We start from the raw sequence: 25,277 nt of genomic DNA on the forward strand, positions 1-25,277 counted from the left end.
AAAAGCCGTTTTCACGGCGACCCAGATATATCACATAAAGAGTGCCATTTCTGGTGTTCCGGCCACGGCCGATGGTGTTATGAGTGTACTAAAAATGCCCACAACCCAGTGCTCATTTCTACACACAGACACGGCCCGCCACAATGCAGGGCTCGCACAAATAAAATCGGCTCATGTCGATTGTGCAACAAATGTAGTGAATGTGCCCACGACCCAGTGCCCACAAACACTACACAATACATGTCCCACGGTTTCTGTAAAAACGAAACCAACACACATACAGTCAGCCCCGGCCGACGGTGTTTTCAGTGCAGTAAATGTGCCCGCTGTCCCGCGCCCACATTCACTCACAGACATGCTAAGGCCCACGGGGCTTGCCCCGCTCACTCTTTCTCAGCAGACTGCTATAAGGGAAATGAGTGCGGCCAGGCTGCCCGCCGTGATCGGCGCGCCCCTCGCCTCAGTCACTGCGAACGCATTATTCACACTACAGCACGCCAGGGCTCCCTTGTCATCCCTATGTCACGACCAGAGCCCAATTACCATTCTACCCCTAGCTGTTAATGCAAACGCGTGGGCACAGCTTCCCGGGATATCAGAATGGGTGCTGAACATTATAAAAAGAGGCTATTCGCTACAGTTCGCTCGACGCCCCCGATGTTACACGGCGCGCGTCGAATCCACGGTGAAAACAGAAGTAGCCCATCTACTTCGAGCCGAAATAGCGACACTATTGAGCAAAGGGGCAATACAGCCTTTATCTCAAGCTCAGAGCGAGGGGGGTCTGTACAGCAGATATTTTCTGGTCCTGAAAAAAGACGGGGGTCTCAGACCCACTTTAGATCTAAGACAGCTGAACAGAGCGCTTATGAAACGCCGGTTCAGAATTCTCACAACCAAGAAAATCCTCGCGCAAATTCGCCAAGGGGACTGGTTTATCTCAATAGATCTGAAGGACGCTTACTTCCAGATACAAGTAGCGTTACGTCACAGGCGTTTCTTGAGATTCGCCTTCGAGGGCCAGGCATATCAATACACAGTCCTACCGTTCGGCCTGTCTCTTGCACCCCGTACATTTACAAAGTGCATGGACGCGGCTCTCGCACCCCTGAAACTTTGGGGCATGCGAGTTTTGAACTACTTGGACGATTGGCTGATTGTAGCTCGATCTCACTCAGAGCTCATAGAACACAGGGCCATATTACTCGAGCACCTCAAGAATCTGGGTCTCACAGTCAATTGGGCGAAAAGTTCGCTGCTTCCCAGTCAGGAAATAACCTTCCTGGGCAGAGAACTGAACTCGCTGTCTATGACAGCGCGACTATCGCCAGAGCGCAGGCTGAACATTCAGCGCGCCGCGAAATCCTTCCGCCGCGGCACTATAGTCCCGCTCAAAAGGTTTCAGAAAATGCTGGGTCTCATGGCCTCAGCATCATCAGTGCTCCAGCTGGGTCTGCTTCGTATGCGCCCACTGCAGTGGTGGCTAAAGGCACGAGTACCTCCTCGAGCCTGGGCCCCCGGTCATTTTCGCCTCAAGGTCGACCAGAAGTGCGTCTCAGCTCTGTTACCTTGGAGAGCGACCAACTGGTACCAGTGCTTCCTATAAAGGAGACCGCGCCCCAGGCTTACACCTGGTAAGCCTGGGGACTTCCTCGAGTGTGCAGGTGGTGTCCATGAATGCCTCCACCTCTGGATGGGGAGCGCTGCACCAAGGCAGACCGTTCTTTGGCCTGTGGTCAGAACGAGAGAAGCTCCTACACATAAACTGTCTGGAAATGATGGCAGTCGACAATGCGCTGAGGCTCTTTTGTCCCCGAATAAAGGGAGACCACGTCTTAGTCCGCTCGGACAATATGTCGGTGGTAGCCTACATAAATTACCAGGGCGGCATCAGATCCCGAAAACTCTTCAGGCTGACGGAACGCCTCCTGGTCTGGACTCAGCACAATCTGCGCTCACTGAGAGCAGCACATGTGCCTGGTTACCTGAATCTGGGGCCAGACAGACTGTCCAGAAGCAATGTTCCAGCAGGAGAATGGTCTCTGCATCCCCGCAGACGGTCCTCCTGCTGTGGGAGACATTCGGCAGAGCGCAGATAGACCTATTTGCGTCTCAAGAGAACGCTCACTGTCCGAAGTTTTTCTCCAAGAGCAAGGATGCGCTGGCCCACGCCTGGCCACGCTGCCCGCTCTATGCTTTTCCTCCGATTTCGCTCCTGCCTCAGGTGCTAGAAACGAATCAAGGAAAACGGATGCTCAGTGCTCCTTGTGGCTCCGCTCTGGACGAACCAAGCTTGGTTCCCAGTCCTGATGCAGCTGACGAGTGCTGCCCCATGGCCAATACCAATGAGGAAGGACCTCCTCTCTCAGGCCAAGGGCTCGATTTGGCATCCTCACCCGGAGCTATGGTCCCTGCACGCATGGGTCATCAACGGGTACCCGCAAACCTCCCAGAGGGAGTATTAAACACAATCACGCAGGCCAGGGCGCCGTCCACTATAGACGACTCTATGCCGCGAAATGGTCAGTGTTTGGTGCCTGGTGCAGAGCCCGAGGCTTTTCACCCCCAGACTCCGGGATTACGGAAGTGCTCTCCTTCCTTACGGGGCTGCTGGATAAGGGTAGAACCCCATCCACGCTTAAAGTTTATGTGGCGGCCATAGCTGCGTTTACAAAACCCGCGACTGGCCAGTCACTGGGGAAAAATGATCTGGTCATCCGCTTCTTAAAAGGAGCTAAGAGACTAAATCCTCCCAGACCCCGCTCAGTCCCCATGTGGGAGCTTTCCACGGTTCTGGAAGCCATGAAAGGTGCCCCGTTTGAGCCGATCCACCTGTCGAACATGAAACACCTGTCATTCAAGACAGCGTTTCTCATAGCGCTCGCTTCAGTGAAGCGCATAGGGGATCTGCAAGCGCTCTCAGTAAGCGCGACGTGTCTGGAATTTGGGCCAAATGGCTCAAAAGTCGTACTCAAACCAAGACACGGATACGTGCCTAAATCCCTCAATACGCCGTTCAGGGCCCAGGTCATTTCCCTGTCCGCCCTGCCGGTTCATAACGAGGAGAAGGGCGAGTGCTTCCTTTGCCCAGTCAGGGCATTAAGAGCTTATGTGTCTCGCTCGTCCGTTTTCAGACAGACCGAGCAGCTTTTCGTTTCGTTCAGCGGACGTACTCAGGGACTAGCCGCGTCGAAACAGAGCCTATCCAGATGGGTAGTTGACGCTATAGCACTGGCATACAGGTCAAAAGGCCTTGAATGCCCTTTAGGTGTTAGAGCGCACTCCACGAGAGGCATGGCCTCATCGTGGGCTTGGTCTAGCGGATTGCCTTACAAGATATCTATATGGCGGCAGGCTGGGCCTCCCCGTTTACATTTATAAGGTTTTATAACCTAGAGGTTCCCGCCTCACAGGCTAAACTACTGTCGGTATAAAATCAAGCATTTTCTTCCCCACTGCTTCGGCGCAGAATACTACAATCGCTCGAGCACCGCTCGCTGACTGATAAAATTACCCCATGGGCAAAAGTAAGACCCATACTGTTACACAGTTCGGGCCGAATTTTCACCCCGACTGTGTGAAACACTGTGACAGTGATTAGCTCCTTTGGATGCTAACTTATTGGGAATGACGCTGTTAGCCTCTCTTCTCAGACTCTCTGTGAGTCCTTGGTGATTGTACATTATATGAGCCCCGGGCACCTGCCCTTGGGACTTTGGTGTTGGATCCCAGGATGCACGGCGTTTTACACTGTGTTCCCCTAGCGTAAGATATTACGCAGTACGAGAGAACCTCTCGTAAGAGAACGTACTCGATTACTAACGTAACCTCGATTCTCTCTAGAATCTTGCCGTGCTTGCAACACACTCTGGTTCGCTTCGGCGATGAAAAACCATTGATATCAGCCCATTGAGCCATATTTATAGGGCTAGGCCACGCCTACTCTGGCGGGAAGGTGATGCAGTGGGCGGGAAGTGCCCCCATTGGACCGTCACCGAAGGGCCTCTCTCGATAGGCTGCTGCAGTTGCAGCAGGACAGCCAATAGGCACGCAAGCCGCCTTTGCCTATGTCTATATGCTGCCGCAACACGTTTTACATGAATTCAAAATTAAGGATAATTTTTTGGCTTCAATATCTCGTGGAAAAGAGGTTTTCCCCTAGCGTAAGATATTACGCAGTACTCGTTCCCTCTTCAAGAGAGAACCGAGGTTACGTTAGTAACCGAGTACGTTACCTTGCATCTTAGAATACTACATAGTTATTTTTTTCGATTTTTTTTTTTCAGTAAGCTTCCGGGATGCTGTAGTAGATAGTTCTACCAGACGGGCTTTGGTTCTACTAGCGATTTGATTGGAGACCAACAGCCAATCACAATTGACCTTTAATTTTCCGATTGGTTGATTTTGTGGCACACTTGTAACGCTGTTGCAAGTTGAGCGAGCGTGTGTCAAGAGTTGAGAGCGCACAGAATTAAGAGGTTGAGAGAGAGAGAGAGGGACTTGACAGGAGCGCAGAGAATAAGTTTGAGAGAGCACCTGTAAACTGCGTGAGAAGGGTTATTATTGCACGTTAATATGGATAATAGCAAATACATTTATTGAGCACGGAATCGTTTTTTCTTTGCTCAAACGATTTTTTTGTTGTTGCGATTGTTAATTTCTGTTCAAAATATAATGCACTGTGCTTGCAAAATATAGTTCTCTGTGCTCAAAACTTACAATTACTCGCTCAGGATTGAGGCACACATATAACACCATAGTAGCTGAATGGTAGTGGTTGGGGCGGGATATACGCGATCGTCAGCGCCATAAAATCGGGTCTGTCCGGGGCTGAATCTGAGAATCGGGTCTGCCCTGCTGTTCTCAGACTGCAGTGACGTGTGTTTCTGTGGACGGATCTTCCGTTTCATTTGAAGCCACTAGATGTCAGCCGAGCAATGTTTTTTTTTACTTTTAAGTTCCGTGCCTTTGAGAAGTGTGTGAGTTGTGATAAACTTTCTTTCTTTTGAAACCAATTTATATATATATATATATGCTATAAATAAATTATAATATATATATAGTGTGTGTGTGTGTGTGTGTGTAATCAGGACAACAAATTTGGAAATCCACTGTCTCCTCAAAAGAGTCCGTTTGCAAGCAGAAGGCCATGATAGCCCTATATAAAAGAGATTTAGCTATCAATCAAGCATTAGGGCCTACATCTTATTAGATTGTATGAGTGAATGATAGGCTAATATAGACACTGTTACCGATATCAGTTATCGGTATGTATAGCCTATAGGCCACCATGTGAATGAATCAATAAATAAGAAAAATAAAAGTGCACTCAATTAAGTAGGCTATTTAACAGATATGCATTACAGGGGTGTCTGGGAAAAAATCTATAATTTTATTTATCAAAGCAATGGTTTGGCACTTCTAGCTGTTCGCCATCATGCCAGTAAAGCTGAGTTAACTCTGACTCAGATAGAGTGAGAGAGAAGAGAGAGAGAGAGAGAGAGAGAGAGAGAGAGAGAGAGAGAGAGAGAGAGAGAGAGAGAGAGAGAGAGAGAGAGAGAGAGAGAGAGAGTGAGAGAGTGAGAGAGAGAGAGAGAGAGAGAGAGAGAGAGAGAGAGAGAGAGAGAGAGAGAGAGAGAGAGAGAGAGGCTCCGTTTTCGGGGCGGAGATTTTGAAGTTGTAAAGGCACATATGGCCACACACAGTAAAGATATTCACTGAACCACTAGACTAACGGCTTTACTCGGATTTACCTTAACTTTTCCTCATCTCACACAAACTCTTCAGAGGATTCTACTGGCATTTATTCATCTCATTATACTGTCTGGAAACATAAACGCACAGTAATTGTCTTTCTTCACATAAGCAATGAACGGTGAATAAGAGGAGATTCTCATATTTGAACTCCGACAATGACAAAGACCAAAGTTGATGCCAATCCTGAGTCTAATGCACGCTCATCCCAGCACGGACGGGACGGGCAGAATAAAGCCTGTGGAGGAGACGCGGTCAGCCACCAGCAGTCAAGACAAATCCACCGGCACCATGTGCAACACATGACGTCAAAACAACCTCAGGCGAACGCAGCTCCCTCACAGAACAAGACTAAGGAGATTCACTCCAAGAAACCAAAGCGTGGATTATCTGTCACGCCAAACATCCATGCTGGGAAAACGGAGATGATGAAACCAGAGTCGAGAAAACGCTCCGATAGCAATCGCAGTAAATCTTCCGGGAGAAGAAAGCTATCGGATGGAAGCATCACGTCTGATGACCTGAGTAAGGACTCTGGCTGTGCTACCGGGAAACTGTCTTCCACGGACAGCAGCTCTGAGATCTCGGACGCATCTGAGGAGCAAAAGCAGTCCACTGATGTCCAGTGTGGTGAGGTCTGTCACAGAGGAACCCACGAAGAGATGATGGACGGTTTAGCTGAGCCAATATCAGAACATAGAGAAGATGATGGTCTGATCAATGCCACCCTGTCCCCGGGGTTTGGCTTCGGCGAGGGAAGCATCTCTCCTGGAGACCGGTCCTACGTTTCCATGGACAGTCGCTTGAACTTGAGCGCATCTGTGGAATTTCCGGATCTGACTGGAGACTTTGCTGATGGGGTGCATGAGGATCTGCTGAGAGAGATTGACGACCTAAGATCGGAAAATGAATATTTAAAGGTGAGATTTATTGATTGGTTGATAAATTCATCAACCAATCAATTCATCATTTTTGCATGGTGTAAATTAGGGTGAGTTCAAGCAAGATGGCCACAAAACATGGTATTGTTGCAAAAGTGTGTTTAATTATTTTTGTTTTAGGTATCTTTGCTGTAACAGCCTGTTTTGATGGATTTTAGGTGCATCATACTTTTATGAGCCATTATGGCATAGACCATGTCACATGATGTGCTAGATCTTAGAGCTGGCAGTCTGCCTTGGACAGGTTACAAACCAGTTACAATGTTCAAAAAACATTTTAAACTCATGAGATGTTTTAAATTACATAATCCTAATTCTGCAAACTTTTCAAGGAAGCAATTTGTGCTTAGGAGAATTTATTGTATTTAAAAAAATTAGCTATACACATTTGTGTTTCATTATGAATATACCAAAATCAAAACCCATAGTTCCCCCTGTGGTTTAAAACTGTTAAAGCAAACTATTTCGGAACACATCATGTTTGTTAAAGTGTCTGCTACACATAACAAAATTTTAACAGGCACATAAACAAAGCAAAAATAAACTGCACGTGATATGGCTTATACTGTAAGATTTACTTTCTTCTTAGAAGATTACACTTTCACTAATTGGCTTGTGTCATCCCTCATTGTCTCTGACATGCATAGAAGGACGGGTTCACAGAGAGAACAAGACAAGCTTTACTCTGATTAAGTGCAAGGTGTCTCAGTAGAAATCAAGAAGTCAACAGAAAGTCCATCAATGCATCACTGAGAAGGACAGTGCATCATTCTTGACATGCACCCAGTTCTCTGGGTTAATGTGCACAACATGCTGGCACTCGACATGTAAGACCAATGCTGGCTTGGGCGAATTGGTTGGAGGCCAAAATTAATAGTGATATAAGAAACACTCTTTTTATGCACAAACATGCTTTGTTTAGACTGAAGTAGAATGCATAGATTTTTCTCATGTTTTCCAATTGAAACTTCCAAAAAGTTTCATTTCAAAACATTTATGGTAGGTGCAATACTGCCACAATACTGAGGAAGTTTACATACACCATTTTTGGCTGTCTTTTTAGGACGAAATGGAGGAGCTCCGTTCAGAGATGCTGGAGATGAGAGACATGTACATGGAGGAGGATGTTTACCAGCTGCAGGAACTCCGACAGCAGCTGGAACAGGCCAATAAGGCCTGTCGCATCTTGCAGTACCGACTCAGGAAAGCTGAGAGACGCAGCCTGCGTGTAGCCCAGACGGGACAGGTGGACGGCGAGCTTATCAGAACACTTGAGTATGACATTAGGGTGAGGATGTGCTGCTTACAGTCATTATTTGCTGATGTTGAGTGTGTTTGTGTGAGATAGTACTTGTATGAGACATTCAGGGTGTAATTAAATAAATATTTCCCTCATGATTTGGGTGCAATTAAGCTACAGTGGTGTATGTGTGTACAGGAAACCCACTGTTAGGGTTTTGGATGCAGTCCATGGCATTCATCGGGACAGGATGTTTATCAAAATCGCTTAACACTGCTTAGTGCCAATTAAATGTTTAATAGTAAGTAACTATATGAGTCGAAACTCTGTTTTTATGAATCAGCATGCACTCAGATGGATTGTGTAATCTTTCCATTGTGGTTTGTTACCGAATTGTTTTAGTGAGAGTCAAAATGCCGCTTTGTTTTATAGTTTGACATGTGTAGTGAGTGGTTTTATTTTTGGAGTTGGTCCAACTGGTAAAATGAGTAGAAAAGCCCTCGGTTTTCTGTTTGGCAGACAATCTGTAATTTGTGGTGGGCCACTCACAGCATAAGCATTTTTTATTTTGAACTTCTCAGCCAATCAGCGACAGAGCTTTGTGTAGGAACGTTACAAATTAAAAACCAATCTACACAGCAGGGCGACCCATATGAAATGGCTGTTTTCTTTTGAAATCTGCCTCCTCCAGACTACTCCTCAGGTTTCTTCCAGGCCCTTTGTTTGCACTGAATTAAGTGTGAAAATGTTTTCGTAGAAACACAATGTGAAGTATTACTCAAGAATCAAGGTTGAATGAAAGAGTGTGTATATTTGCATGTGTATGGTATATGTGTCAAGGACTATAGCCATAGTATCTGAGAGGGGAAGTGTCCAAGCACAGCTGGTGTGTGTGTGTGTGTGTGTGTGTGTGTCCATGACCAGTCTATTTTAAAGGCATGTAAGAGAAATAGATACCCTCCTTTCACAAACTGGGCCAGTGTGTGTGTGCCCATCGCTGCTCAGCGTCCTCACCAGCACTCCGTCAAGTTATTCAGTCTTCAACAGCCCCCACTGGAGTGTCCTGCAACCTGATATCTCACAGCATCCTTTTCAGTGTCTGCTCTACTCCACATTCTCATCATTAACTAACTTTTTTTCACAGAGAAATCCGAGATTGTGGAGTTTCTCCTTGAATTCAATGGTGATAATAATCGCCCTGTGCTATAAAAAAAGAAAAGCACAGAGTCATGCGCTGATGCCATGGCATAATCACATGCACTCTAACAGTTTTCCCTTGGCATTATTAGCATTTGTTAGCAACCCTTTGAGCATCTACAGGATGAGTGCTTTGCAAAGGATAGCAAAGGAGGGAGATCGTTGGAGAGTCGACCCATATTGAATCCCAAACCATTAACTTATCCATTTACTTCCTCACATCCTCATGTCACAAACCACAGCTGAAACATAGTAACTTAATCCTCATTTTGCAATGTTCCCTATAAAGTATCAGATATTTATTTTCTTTAAATAGAGCTTCTTGTGTCTAATAATATTCCCCAAGAGAATGAAAGGGCTTGAGATCATTATCGTATTAACATCAACGTCTTTTTGGATAGTTAGCAATGACACATGGTTTGCAGTGTATTTACTTAACTCTATATGAATACTGTTTTCCCAGGTGGCAAAAAGTGTGTCCCTTCGCCTGCACAGCGAACTTGAGGCCATTCAAAAGAAAAATTCACAGCTAGAATGGGAAAACGAGGAGTTGCGTGAACGGCTGCAGGATCTGGAGGTGGCGAAGCAGGTCCTGCAGGCGGAGATGGACAAATCACAGGTGCTACCACCACAAAAACTTTGGTGTGCATATATATATATGTATATACTGTATAGTACTATACATACAGTATATATATATATATATATATATATATATATATATATATATATATATATATACACAGTATACACTACACACACACACACACACACACACACACACACACACACACACACACACACTACTGTTCAAAAGTTTAGGGTCTGCTATTAAAAGATTTTTAATAGTTTTTGAAAGAAGTCAAAATCAATTTTGACAAGGCTGCATTTATTGGATCTTAAAAACAGTAATATAGTGAAATACTATTACAATTTAATATAACAGTTTTCATATTTAATATATTTTAAATTAAATGTGATGGAATACAGGAATTTTCAGCAGTATATATAGCTGAATATAGCTGAATTTTCAGCAGTCCTCAGCGTCACATCATGATCCTTCAGAAATCGTTCTAATATGCTGATTTGGTGCTCAAGGAATGTACTATTATAAAAAATGTCTTACTATTATTAATGTCAGGAACATTCGCTCTGCTTAATAATTTTGTGTAAACCGTGATACGTTTTTTTCAGGTCTCTTTGATGAATATAAAGTTTAAAAGATCAGCATTTACTTGAAATAGAAATATATTGTTACATTATAAAATGTCTTTACTGTCACTTTTGAACAATTTAATGCATCCTTGCTGAATAAAAGTATTAATTTCTTTTATTTCTTTAAAAAAATGACTGACCGGAAACTTTTGAATGCTAAAATACTGTACGTACTTTATATATGTCCTTTATATCACTATAAGTATGACTTCTATCACTTTACAGCAATTCTGGTTTGTTTCTTATTTCATGATGCCGTTAGGATTACAATCTGACCTTTACCCCAACTGTATGTAGTGGGTGTAACCAACAGCTGACTGCTTGGGTAGGGCATAGAATGATCTAAGGGTCTGAATTCAAACCACAGCTGTCATTCTCACTTGTGGATGCATGAGGGGAAGAAGAGAGCAAAAAAAAAGGGTAAATTGAAAGACAAGGGTGAAGAGAGAGTAAGAAAGCAGCCACTTATAAATACATCTGAAGGGGAGATCTTCGTCGTTGTCCAACCCAATGTGGGTCTTATGATATGCAGTTACGACATGCATGCTAAAAATACTAGCAAGAAGGCGTGTTCTTTAGTTTCACTATCTCATAATGATAAAAAAAAGTGTTTTCCACCATTATGCCAACATAATGCACAGAAAAAAGTAATTTTTTTATTGGCAATGAAGGCCTGTAGGTCTTTAATAACGGCACGCATTCAGTTTAATCCAGGATTCAGCGCTTAGAAGTGGATCCGTGCAGCTCAGCTCAAACAGCTGCTGCCCATTCCTGATCCTTACCAGCAGAACAAATCAGCTACAACCAGATTATCAAGGCTTCGTGTGAGCCTGACACTACCTGAAACATGATGATCTACATACGAACACTTTACTCATCCATCCGGTCAAAAATATTTTTGCAAACTTGATCCACAAGATAAATTACTGATTTATAATCTCAAAAGCAACAATCTGTACTTTTAAAAGACATTTATCTTGAGTTACGGTTAAATTATGACAGTTCAGTCTTGGTTTGGATTGAATCAATAAGGTTATTTTTAACATTTAAGGATAATATGGAGACTACATGCTCCTCCTTTGCTTTTTGTACTTTTAAGGGTTTGAGTGACCCAGACAAAGCAGCAGACAGATAGACTGACTCTAGCCAGCATTCTTGACATACTTGGAGCTGTATAGATGTTTGGTGGAGTTATGGAGTTGGAGTTCTTGCCAGCTCACACGAACATGATTAAGTGTGTTTATTAGGTGCATACTTTGTTTACAGTCACACATTTTATTGGAAATTGGAATGCATTGGACAGTGGTATGATGGAAAATAACAACCATGATGAACATAACTCAAATGAACACTTATGCCCATAGGAGGACATTATCTTAGGGGACAAATTGCAATGTCCATAATATGCATAGTAAGCTGTTATATAAGCTGTTAAAATGTTTTTAGACTTATTATGGATGTGGTCATTCACAGAATTCTCTAAAGAGAAGAAGTTTGAGATCAACATCCAGCAAGAGTGAAAAGAAACTCTCTCCACAGGTGAGTTGGAAGTTACATTAGTGTAAACGATTGATTTGTGAAGGTTAGGGCTGGTTTATCCATCCATCCATCCCTCTCTCTATCCTTCCATCCATCTATCCATCTATCCATCCATTAATCTATTCCATTCTGCATCATGTTTGCCATCTCAATTCAAATTCACTTCAAATATTCACTTCAGGAATTGAATAAGATTTTAAAATGCATTCTCAATTCAATTATTAGTGACACAACCCTGTTAGCCATAGTGATCATAGCCAAGGTAGCCTTGCTGTGTTAATGTATTAGTAAAAGTTAAAATTATGCCAACCATTTTAACACACCTGTGTTCTCTGCAGGATGACAGTGCTGATTTGAAATGCCAGCTCCACTTTGCCAAAGAAGAGTCTGCGCTCATGTGCAAGAAGCTAACAAAGATGGCCCTGGAGAGTGAGGCGATGCGGGAGGAGCTTGCCAAATACCGTCTTTTATACGGTGATGTAGATGAAAACCAGGCTGCAGCGGGCACCACTAACTCCGCCCACACCCGAGAAGCAGAGGTCAAAGTTCACTTGCGGCTGGTGGAAGAAGAAGCCACGCTGCTGAGTCGTCGAATTGTGGAACTAGAGGTAGAGAACCGTGGTTTGCGGGCAGAGATGAGTGAACTGCGTGAACGAGGAGGAGGAAGCTTGGAAGAAGAGGAGATGGTGAAGGGAGCTGGTGAAGGGTTAGCATTGAGGGAGCAGGAGGAGGTGCTTAAAGGTGGATGTCTGGATGGTGTAGAGAAAGCAGATGCGTTGACAATCCACAATAATACGCAGGAGATCCAGATGCGTGCAGAGGAAGAACACATGGAGAACTCTATCCACATGCACAGAGAAGGGTCGATCGATGGGGAACAGGAGCTTTCTGCAGAGACTAAAGAGGAAGATGGGCGAGCTCAATGTAAGTCAGACTGCACGTTTGGTGTGAAGGATCTAGAAGGTCTTCTTGCCATCCATGACCAAGCGCTGCTTGTCAGATCAACTATCCAGCTCCTGACAGCCCCAGCTAAAAATGGCGTATCACCTACATATGCCCATAAGACCCATCCTGGTGGCCCTTACCTAAGCAAAACGACAGTGGATCCTCAGTGCAAGACACATCAATGGCTTTTGGACCCCATGTTAAGTCCCTTGACCAATGGACTAGAAGTGTTACAAGCCCAGCTGCGTGCTCTTGTAGAAAAGTTGGAGGTGCTGTCAAACTCTACTTCAGAGCACTCTGGGCCTGTTACAGAAAAGAATATATTACATTTTGGTGAAGATTTAAGTGCAATGAAAGAGGACACAAAGAATCAAGCAAGACAAGAACGTCCATGTGAAGAAATTTGTGGAAATGGGTGTAACCAGGACAGCTTAGTGCTGCTCACACTGCAGCTCCGATGGTTCATCCAGCAGTGGCGGCAGGGAGAGAGACCCACCGGAGACGGAAAGAACCTGTTTGAGGTAAATTGGGTAACTACATTTTCTGCTGTGGTCAAGCATCGTAATTGATGGAGATGGATGAGATTGTCTTTATAAGAATTCTTATTTGCAGTTGAAATAACAGAATAATGTAGTTAGTTTAGTGCTTTGTCAACTTTGGGCACTTTTTGGCCCTGTGACACACTAAAACACTTTAATTTGCCCAATAACAATGTTATAGGCTACAGTATATACATACATTCACATCAAATCTTTCACAGCTTATCTTGTATTGTGTTTAGTAATGCTTTTTGGTGGAAATGTGTTGTTTGCCATTAATGTAACCTTATACACAGTTACTGACACTGTACATATAATTTGAGCTAATATATAGAGAGAGATCATCTGAGAAAATTGTTAATTATGCACAATAAAATATTCTATATTTTTAAATATTGGATAATTTCTCTATAATCTATACATTTTTCACACATTGTACTGTATGTCTTATATATCACTTAATTTAGAAAAAGCTTTATTAGCAAAATTGTTCGGTGTGAAATTATATTTTATGTAAAATAATAATATAAATAGTTTTTCACACAATAACTATTAAAAGTTTATTTCACTCAAGAACACCCAGTTATATGAAATATCTTTTAATTTCAGATGTATTGTCAGAATGAGATTCATCTTCTAAAGGACACAGAGTCAAGAGCATGCGAGTACAATCTTCAAGAGAAATGCAACTCTCAGGTATGAAAAAGAATGAGGTAAATATAATAGAATCAAAAACGTTTGGTAGTCATGTTACAACACTAACTGTAAATGTGTATGCATTAAATTGAATCTGAAAGAACTTCATTAAACTGTAGTTGAACATGCCTGCTCTCTGGGCATAGATTAGCCAAATAGCATTGTTGAAAATGGGCAACAGGGGAAGATAAATACAAAGTTCTGTCATGAAACTCTAGATGGTGCAGGCTAATAGGCCCTTAACTCAACCTGCTTGCAATCGCATCATTCTCTATAGGGCACAGCTGATTGGTTCCTGCTGTATCAGTAGCCAAGGAGCTTGCATGCTAAACCTTCAAATCCATGGTTAGCTTTTGACTTAGCAGTGTAGAGGCGCTTTCAGAAATGCCCCACCTGTATAGATCTGCTACAGGAAATGCATGTATAGGGCTCTCAAGTTTTGAAGACAGGCTAGAGTGACATTTGACCCCAAAGGGTCGGGGGGGGGGGGGGGTGTCATTAATAATATTATTATTAGTGTTTATGTTGTTATTAATAATTGCTCAGACTTGCAGAAGAAAAAATTTGACACGTCACTGACAATTCAACCAAATACAAAGTATTTATTCAATTTCCGCATGTGTGTGTGTGTGTGAGAGAGAGAGAGAGATTATGACTGGTGTTGTTTATTGTAAGTGTTTGTTGCCTTTTTGGACTCCTTTATCTAATGGACCTACCCTTTTCGCCACCCTCTCTGGGCCAGCATCCTCTAACCTGGCGGTCCTCACTGCAGTACATGAAATCCACGGGGAGGAGTCGGATCCAGATCCAACTCCTCCCACCTTACATATACCGAAACCTACCCATCTCCGCCCCCTGATCCCTAAACCCACCCCTAATCCTACCCATCTCCACCCCTTGGATCTTGATCCGACTCCTCCCCGTGGATCTCATGTACTGCATTGAGGTGCTACTGCCTTTTTAGGGGGCTTTCCTCTCAGGGCGAATGAGAGGATGCTTAATTGCTTTTTACCTGACATCTTTGAAAGACAGATGCAATGATTAATGCATCCATGGCCAGGATATAATTATAAAATACGACATGATTTTAAAAGTCAACTATAACATCAACTATGCAATACACTTTAATTGATTTAGTGCTAATAAAATTATTAAGCCTATTTAGAGAGAGAGATGTTTATAATGTGATAATATCTCAGTCATCGTGTGATAAGGAAAATATGACCAGGCCTAGACTACTTGTTCTGAGCAAGTGTGCAGTGAACAGGCTGTAAAACTGTTGGCTAAGTTACAGACACTCATGAAAAACTGATGCTAATTATCTGGGAATCATTCTCTAACAGCAGTCAAGTTGTCATTGTTTGTGTCAAACAAGTTGTGAATTTGTAACATTAAAACAGGAGATCATGACTTACTCTGTGCTCAAAGTGATGCTCGAAGCTCCAGTGGTTTCCTCTGTGGGTAAACGAAACTTTCGGAAGATGTTGTAGCAGAATCACATGAACAAATCCAGGATATGCTTTTTTGTCATTGGTTGTTGCGTTAAATCTTACCCAGATACAATAGTGCTCTTTTCTGATTGGCTATTGTGAAGCCCCTTTCTTTTTTTGATTGGGCAGGCTCGACTAAGAACTCCAGGGGAAACGTGCTTGATTCCTGCCGGGTCCATAGTGAGAGCGACGCAGCCAGATCAATTTGGGGCGCTGCGGCATATTAAAGGTGCTCTACGTAACTTTTAGCGGCCTCTAGTGGTGATGTTTCAGATTGCAACCAAATTTTACAAGAGCGCTCGTGCTAGAACTCATAGACAATACCGTCTATTACGCAAATATCTCGGCGAATACTTGACGGATTCGGCGAGCACCGAGCTCGTTGGGACCATCTAGTCGAGCTGAAAAGAACCATATAAGTTCCATAGTTTTTGGTGGTATTTTCGCGGAGATATTAGCAAAATTGCGGACGCCGGTGACGTCACGATCTCAGAAGAAAATCGCTCGTATCTCTGGAACGCAAAGACCCAGAGAGCTCAAATTCGGGGGAGGAGGTCCCAGGGGAACCCTTGCCCGAACGCTAGAGTGGCGGGCCTCGGGGATGCCCCCTACCGGATCGCCGTTCGCTGGGACCCCCGATTTCGAACGGCTATAACTCGGGGAGCCGGGCGAGTTGGACCTCGGGGGTGGGCTCGTTCGAAAGGCCCCGTCCAGCACTACGAACGATTAGAGTCTTGGGAATATTGATCAAAGATTGACTGAGATATAAGCCGAAAAACGTGCGCCTTTAACCGGACGTAACTCCCTGGGCCCTATTTTAACGATCTGAAACGCAAGTGTCAAAGCGTAAAGCGCAAGTAACTTTGTGGGCGGATCCCGGCGCTGTTGCTATTTTCCCGGCGGGATAAATGCCTCTTGCGCCTGGCGCAAATCTAAAAGGGGTTGGCCTGAAGTAGCTTCATTATTCATAGGTGTGGTTTGGGCGTAACGTGAAATAAACCAATCAGAGCGTCATCTCACATTCCCTTTAAGAGCAGGTGCGCTTGTTCTAAAGCGGATTCCTATTATAACGGCGGATTTGCCAGGCGCGCGCCAGGAGCGGTTCACAGCCGAGGAGAGCAGCGTTCTCGTCAGAGAAGTGACATTGGGGATGGAGAAACCCACCCAAATTAACTTCTGTTAAACAGGCGTATGATAATTTGGGTAAATGTGTAAGCTACATGCTTTTATAATAAATTGTCTTTCTATCTATCTATCTATCTATCTATCTATCTATCTATCTATCTATCTATCTATCTATCTATCTATCTATCTATCTATCTATCTATCTATCTATCTATCTATCTATCTATCTATCTATCTATCTATCTATCGTAATAATGTATGATTTGCAAAAATGAAAACTGCTGCTTAGATGAGAGAATCAAGGTGTATGCGCGTTGTGCACACGCTACATTGATTATGGCCAAGCATGTGCCCTTAAAATAGCATAATGAACAACGCGCAACGCGCCACTGACTTTAGACTAGTTTTTTTCTGGTCAGTGGCGCAATTGTTTTATAGAACAGCAAAATAGCATGAGGGAAAGTTTGCGCCGGAACACGCCTCCTCTTTGCGCTGAACCGCCCCGGGGAGCGCAAGTGTATTTCTTAGTTAACTGACGTGCGTCTGTGGAGGGAAAAACCCGCTTTGCGCGGGTGCAAAATAGGAATGATACATGCGTCAGTGTACAAAGTCATTTGCGCCGAGTGCAAGATAGGGCCCCCTGACCCTCTACAATAGACTGTATAAGGAGAGAGGCTCGGGAGCGCGCATGCACGTCACATCCGTTGGATTTCGCGGTAAATCCGACCCGGAGACTTCACATAGAAATAGGAATACTGGCCTTCAGAGGTAAAAGCAAAACTCGACAAGTGGATCATTTTAATGTGTGATTACAACCCCTTCACACACAGGCAATAAAAAAAGGATTCATTTTAGTAGAAAAGTTACATAGAGCACCTTTAAATATATTATAAATATTTTTTCCGCGTGAGAAATACAATGTGTGGCGGGAGTGCGTGACAAAAGACCGAAATGAGTGACTGTCACTCTCAATGCGTGACACTTGAGAGCCCTATGCTATTGTTCAGCAGTAGGATGTCTTACTTGCTCAAAACACCATGTCGTGTATGTATTGGCAGTAGCAAGTCTCGTACTTACTCTGCAGCAGCAGCAATAACCAACAGCAGCAGCATAGAAGATCTATTCCGCAAAGACCAAATATATCAACATTGTCATACCCATTACCATGCCAAACACATGACAGAAATTCCCACTGCCCAGTGTACGTTCAGCCTTGTGTGTTCCTCTCTCAGGTGAGCAGTGCCCTGCTGTCTGACCTGAGGACAGCCCTGCAGGATCTGTTCTGTGAACTCTGGGAGCAGCACAGGGCAGCCCAGTTTGTCGTCCGACAGTTTGCAAACGCCAAAGCTGCGTGGGCCGTTGAGTGTACAGAGCTCAAGAGCCTCATAAGCAAGGTGAGAACCAGAAGATCAGTGTAAATTCCCTTCAGAGAGCATCAATGAACCTGTTGCCTGGTTCTCATGTCATCACATCTTTCTTCATTCTCGGTCTCTAGGGACTTCAGGAAATTAAAAAAGCTTTATGACACGGAAAAGTCATCATCATTGTTTTATAGTTGTTTGTGTTTGTTTATAGCTGGAGGGTCCAGCTGGGAAGGCAGGAATAAAGGGTCCATCAGATGTGAATGCGGCTTTGCAGAAGGACCACGTTGAGAAGCTTCAGCACCTGTTAGCTGAGTCCTACACTGCAGTCATGGACCTGACAAGACAGCTGAAGGTCTGTGAGAGCAACTGGAGCTCTGAACGGCAGGAACTGCTGGAACACCTGAACCATGTGCGTCTAGAGTGCGAAAGGTCGAAGACAGCAAAGCAAAATAGAAAAATGCAGGTCAGAAAAAAGATTTTTCTTTTTTTTGGATTATTTAATTGGTAATTGGCTTTCTAATCAGTATAGTTCTTCATAGAACTTCATAGAACTATAATTAATTTATAATAATTATAGTTCAATTTGGAGACATTAGTAAGTGCATTAGGTATAATGAACCACACATTTTTTTAAGCATTTATTAATTTAGGTTTATATTAATCTATTAATACATTTGTTTATTGTTAATTCATGTTTGTTTATAATTCTAATAAACCAATGTTAATTTACCTATTTTCAAATGCTACAAATATATACGTTTTTGTAGAAATGAACTTTAATAAATGCTGTAAACTTTTTCATTAGTTAATGATATCTAATGCAATAACTAGTGTTAATAAATTGAAACTTATTGTTATTATTTAATCATTTATGTCTTATGTGGCATTTTTTTCATGACCTGCACTACCGTTTAAATGTTTGGGGTCAGTGAGATTTTGTATTTCAGCAAGCATGCATCAAACTGATGAAAAGTAGGCCTATTATTTAAAATAAAATAGTTTTTTTGAACTATTTATTGATTAAATAATCGCAGTTTCCACAAAAATGGTCAACCATTTTCAACATTGATAATAATAAGAAATGTTTTGAGCACCAACCCTTCCAAAAAATGAACCATGGTTTTACTACAAATAAAACAGCATATTAGAATACAGCTATTTTGAACTGTAATATTACACAGTATTACTGTTTTTACTGTATTTTTTATCAAATAAATGGAGCCATGGTGAGCATAAGATCCCTCTTTCAAAAACGTCTTACCAACTCCGAATGTTCGAACAGTAGTGCTTACTGCAACCCGAAGTCTGAACTATCATTATTAAAATAATTGAAATCCCCCATGTACTAATGCAATTTTCTAATACTATAACTATTGAGTCTAATTAAGCTTAAAACATATGCATTATACTAATGCATAATACTCGGCAAATGGCTTTGATTCACAGTCCTAAAGCATCAGAGGTCAGAGATCTGAAACAGTCCCGTGAGCCTGTGTGTGTTACAGGGCCGCATGGCAACAGAATTTAGGCTAATCCCCTTTTGGGACTGTAGGACAGCAGGCGGAGCACAGACATCAGCTTCAATCACAACTTCTCTCTCTGAAAAAGGCTTAGCCAAACCACAGTGACCACAGAGACACTTATCAAGGCTCAGCTGAAGTTTAAATAAGGAGTTTGCTTTACTTTACAGTTAACGGGGAGTAACATTGTGCAGGGTCGAGGGAAAGGAGGAGAGAGAGGAATGAGGAGGCATTTTTAGAGGATCAAATGCATAATGGATCTTTAAATGGTTTTAGATGGTACCTTCTATTTTTAAACAACGTGATTTTTATATTGTTGTCCTCCAGTTTGACAGCAGTTTCATTCTTCCCTTTGACAAATTGTCTGTTCATTATCATAGATACTAAGAATAAAATTGGAATGTAGACAGTGACAGTTCTTTGATGGTGTTAAGTAAAGCCTGGATTGGAATGCAGAGACATTTTTCCAATGTTTTTCTTGATCAAAGCGTTTTCTCTCTGTTTTCTTTTCTGTAATCCCTAACTGTCACTCTGACACACTTTCCCTAAATAAGACAGTGATTACTGTGCATCTTAAAATGCTCATCCCTAAGTAATAGTAGAAGGATTCCCTGTCTCAAAATGATTCACTCCGAGATATTTTTCTGTTGAAAGTTCCAAGTTGTACAGGTTGTTTTAATAATATTTTAGTATAGTATAAATAGAACTTAAGATATGAAATATTACTATATATATGTATATTTGAGTGTATATATACTGTATATATATATAATATTTTCTATACTATACATAGTGTGTGTGTGTGTGTGTGTGTGTGTGTGTGTGTGTGTGTGTGTGTGTGTGTGTGTGTGTGTGTGTGTGTGTGTTTTTTCTAAGTATATATTTTTACATATTTAATATAAAAATACACTAATCATGAGTGCAAAATAATCATCTTTCTAACCCACTTTCAGTCCCCCAGAAATAAGATGACAAAAGATGGAAAAATGGAAAGGTCAGATTCTTTTATTTTCACAGAGTAATTTCTTCTCAAGATATCTATCTATATAAAGTTCTAACTTTTTTGAGATTTATTAATTAATTAAGAGTTTTCTTTCCCACCAGGATGACTCTCAAAACTGGCATTTTAAAACCCAACAAGAACTGGAAGTACCTCAGTCATGAAGCTGCCTTTCTGGACAGAGAAGACGGCTGTAAGACTTGGGACTGCCCTATCATGCCTTCCAGTTTCCCTGGTTTGAACCTAAACCAGGAGCTGACCCAGAGAAGCCACACTGCTCCAGAGAGGACCAGCATTCGTATATATTTCAGCCCACCATCAGCAAAAAGGATCCAAATGAGCTCTCTGGTAGCAGGAGAGGAGGAAGAGTGTGAGGAGAGCCAGGAACCACATTTCAATGCTTTTTCCTGTGGCCTTGTAAACCGAGACTGGGTCTCTGCATATGAAAACTGGCTGGGCAGCGTGCCAATTGACTGCCAAAATTTGACGGAGAGAGCTGTCATCAGTTCTACATCCTGTTCAGGTCTTCAGACCTCCAGTATTGCTTCCCCTTCACGCTTGGCTTTCAATAGCATGGACGTCTCAGCCAACTTGAGTGATGACATGAAGGAAATTACAGCCAGTGTGCTTCAAACCACCCAATCCAGCCCTCTAGAGAGGAAAAGAGGGAAGGATTTTGGGAGCAATGTAGCGAGTGTTGTGAGTACGGGAACTCAAACACAATCCCAACCACAGGTGACCACAGTCGGGCTACAGACCGATGGCCCTCGAAGTCTTTATACCGCAAAGCACTGGTCACCCCGGGTGACCTCATTTGTATCCGCTAGAGCCCATCAGACGTCAGCATCATTGGAAAGGGTACCTGGACCTGCAGAGCGCTTTCCACCACATTCCACCTCGCCGAAAATACAGCGCAGACACTCTACATCCTCTAAGTCTTCCACTTCACCATCATCCTCTTCATCCTTCACTACATCCTCTTTGTCCTCTTCCTCATCTCTGAGCGCCTCCTCCAGGATGGATTATGCAGCTAAGGAACGCGGTTTGTGGGCTCTGTCGCAACGTGGATCGACACCTAGCAGGCCAAGCTCAGTATCAGCGCAGGCCAGCAATAAACCTGGCGGTCGTAAAACTGTAGGAGTCCACAAGTACGGTCTGGTCCAGGAGTTTCTGCGCAACGTGTGTGGCCGAGGAGAGAAGACCAACCCGGCGATGGAGAAAGCTCCAGCGGCTCGTAGGGATCATGTCGGACTGGTGGGTTCAAAGAAATCGGAGCATCCCCCGTCTCGTATACCAGCGGTGCCACTGGTCAGAAATGACAGCATCACTAAGATCGTGAACCGCAGATTTATGAAAAACAGCCAAAAAGAGGAGGCAGTCTGTCATAGTCAGACCCAAACCCAACGCCAAATCGACAGGGGTTCAATCAGCAAGAACAAGGGCTTGGAGGTTAGCAGCAAAGTTTAACTTGTTCAAAAACATGACCAAAAAAACCTAAATTGAAAGTTTGGATATATCAGGGTTTTAGACTGAGACTAAAATGTTCGCAAATGTAAAATATAATTGCGCAACACTCATTTAAAATGACTCATTGTGAAACATTGAGTGTGTCCATGTGCAGTTTTGTCATGAACAAAATGATTATTATTAACTGGCTCTTTTTAGTGAGTCTTGGCCTTAGTGATTCAGACTCGCTTAATCGGTGAATCATTCAGAGCCGTTTACAACTGACTCCCTCAGTGAACTTTATTTTTGGTTTATTTATTTTTGGTTTTATCTAATTCAAAGTACAATTATGTATAGATTTGTGAGACTTGCATCATTCTGTTTAATGTCTGGCTGTTCATGACAACGTGTAATACATTCACTACATTTTTTTTCCTTTAAAAAAAAAAATATTTGTATTTTTTAAGGAATATTTTAACCCTCTGGGCTTCTTTGTTTAGGGGTTACACTTCGGTCAAAAAAGACCGAAGCCTTAAAATGTAACTTTTTTTCCCCCCAGGAAAACCATTCAAATATATTTTTGTTCAATAATATTTTCTTATTATTATTTAGAATTTTTAAAGATTTTTATGATACTTTGCATTATTTATATAATTTTTACGAGCTATTTTTTCCATTAGAATTTTTATTTTATTTTTTATTATTATTATAAAAAAAAAAAATTTCAAAAAACTCAACGTGGCACAATAAAATATAATGCTGGCAGCAGGCAAAATTTTTTTTAAGTGAGAATACCGCCATCCAGTGGCTTTAAAAATGTTTTAAAGTGTGTAATGTCCGTAACCGCCTGTAGGCTGCCCATAGCTTCCTATGTAAATACATAGAAATGCTTTTTGATTCCTATTGCTGTTTTAGACATGATTTCTCTCTCTTATTCGTTTTTTTTATTTAGATATATATTTAGATATGCTAAAAGACTACTTTTTTTTTTTTTTTTTAGATAAGTAAAAATGTATAAATGTGTGTAATGTCCGTAACCGCCTGTAGGCTTCCTATATAAATACATAGAAAGGCTTTTTGATTCATATTGTTGTTTTAGACATGATGAGGTGTGTGTGTGTGTATTTGAGCGAGAAAGAGTAGCCTATCTTTTGTACTTTATTTTAATTTTTGATTTTGTTTAGCATTTTCTCAACATTTGCTGTTGCAGTCTTTCCTATTCATTTCTCTGTGTGTGTGTGTGTGTGTGTGTGTGTGTGTGTTTGTGTGCGTGGGTGTGTGTGTGTGTGTGTGGGGGGGGGGGGTGTCTTATTTGCACTCTTGATGTTTTAGAGTGTCACCCCTTCATTGCTGTACACTTTTTTTCTGCACAGTGGCTGATCTGTAGTTTGTACCACTAAAGGTTTCTCTGAGTTTTCCTATTTTTTCGTATTTCCCATTCATTTCCTATGTCGGTCATTTTTGACCGAAAGGAAGCTAAGTGTGACTATTTTTTTTAAGACCCTTTAACATATCCGAATCATCTCCTTGATTTTTTTGTGTGTTCACATAGGTAATACAACAAAAGTCACCAAGTTTCATCCCCCTCCGATGAAGCAAAAAAATTAAACATTTCAAAACGTATACTGTTTCGGTCATTTTTGACCGAAGAAGCCCAGAGGGTTAAAGAAACATTCTTTCAAAACATAATGAAATTTACAGTACATGGCACAAAGACAGTGTAACCATGGTGAATTCATTTTTGTACTAAATACAACTAGAAAAAGTCACTCTATTAAGACTATTGGATCAGTAGGCCTAATTGTAAATTGATGAAAATAAGGTGAAATTAGGCATTTTCCAGAACTTTTGTTTTTTGTTTGTCACTTGATTTGTCATAATGCTGAGCTGAGAAAATCTCCTTACTTTTTCCCCTCTCTTTGCCAGGATGGAGCCTGTGACTGCAGCTCACGCTCTTTGACATCCTGCTTTGCTCGACCCTCCCAAAAAAACCTCCGGCAGGCTCACAGTCAGAACAAGCCCCGTCCACATGAATACCCCACAACTCGTGGTAAAGGTGACCCTCAAGCCTAATGGGAAGCAGAGTCATCATGTGCGCTGACACCATGATGCAGCTGACAGGATTCTTCAGGGATCGGCAGGCCTGCATGGACTCTCCATCATTCACACATTTTGACGTATTCTCCGCCCCTTTTGCGTGTATTTATTTAATATTTGGATTAATTTGATTATGCCTTCAGCTCTGTTTTACCATGTTAAAATCCATTCCACAGAATTTCCCTCTAAAAAAACGTGAAAGAAGTCAGCAGATACCTTTTGGGGTTAGTGAAGTGTCTCTAGCATTGTTATTTAAAATCTGATTAAATTTGCTAGAGGAACAAATAAGGCTTGTACAGAATTAATAGTGCTGTTAAGAGCTCACAATACCAGCAAGATCCCCTCCAGTTTTTACTTTCTTGACCCTTGATGGACTTGACTTTGTTACATTTTAAATAAATATAATTAAGCAACATATCTAAAAAAAAAAAAAAAAAAAAATCTGTGACATGATTTACTAATATTTTTATAACATCTTATCTTATGCATAATAGAATGTTTGTAGGACAATTATTGTTTAATTGTTATTAGATGCCTAATAAATGTGGCTTGTTACTCATATAGCTGTCTTAAACATGATCTGTGCAAACAACAATTGCGGGGCCAAGCACCTTAATCAGAGAAATGTAACTATTTGAAATGTGATACTTTTTATGGCATGTTAATAAATGCAGATCAATGTCATTATATTGGTCCCTATTACTTGTTTTGAGGATGCAGCACCCTAATAATGATTTTCAGGCTTTACTCTACAGCTGCCTGTGACCACAAAAACAAAGAAAAATACTTTTGTAAGAAAAATGTGATCAGTAATTTTGAGTCCTGTGATTTTTATTACTTTTATTACTGTGTGATTAAAAAAACATCCCGATTTGCCAGAAAAAAATAGTCAGTTTTCATTTTAGGAAGCTATCATTGCTTATTCACATTTTCATGAGACTGAAATGCAATCACAGTTTAGCACAAGAGCATAAAGGATGGATATAAGTTTCGCTTATCTTATCTTATCACCAGTTAGCCTACTATTCCTTTAACGATATCTTTGAATAATTGTCGGATGTATATACCAAAATGAAGAATAAATGCACGAGAAGTTTATTAGTTTTATCAGTAATATACAAATATATTGTAGCCTATGAGTTGTGTCGTGTGCATGAGTCATGATGACC

At 41.9% G+C, this 25,277-nt stretch overlaps 1 protein-coding gene across 1 annotated transcript; it reads left to right on the plus strand.

The window, feature by feature from the left end:
- The first annotated feature begins 5,880 nt into the window (after nucleotides 1-5,880).
- On the plus strand, nucleotides 5,881-24,954 carry si:ch211-197l9.2 (protein SOGA1). The gene is made up of 11 exons (XM_056239751.1): nucleotides 5,881-6,674; nucleotides 7,759-7,983; nucleotides 9,596-9,751; nucleotides 11,821-11,886; nucleotides 12,225-13,352; nucleotides 13,980-14,066; nucleotides 17,914-18,075; nucleotides 18,257-18,508; nucleotides 20,519-20,559; nucleotides 20,670-22,014; nucleotides 23,938-24,954. The coding sequence occupies exons 1-11, from the start codon at nucleotides 5,913-5,915 to the stop codon at nucleotides 24,082-24,084; spliced, it is 4,371 nt and encodes a 1,456-aa protein (XP_056095726.1). The 5' UTR covers nucleotides 5,881-5,912; the 3' UTR covers nucleotides 24,085-24,954.
- Nucleotides 24,955-25,277: the final 323 nt, after the last annotated feature.

Source organism: Rhinichthys klamathensis, unplaced genomic scaffold (assembly GCF_029890125.1).
Source record: "Rhinichthys klamathensis goyatoka isolate OS25496 unplaced genomic scaffold, OSU_Roscu_1.1 h1tg000020l_1, whole genome shotgun sequence".
Taxonomy (NCBI): Eukaryota; Metazoa; Chordata; class Actinopteri; order Cypriniformes; family Leuciscidae; genus Rhinichthys; species Rhinichthys klamathensis.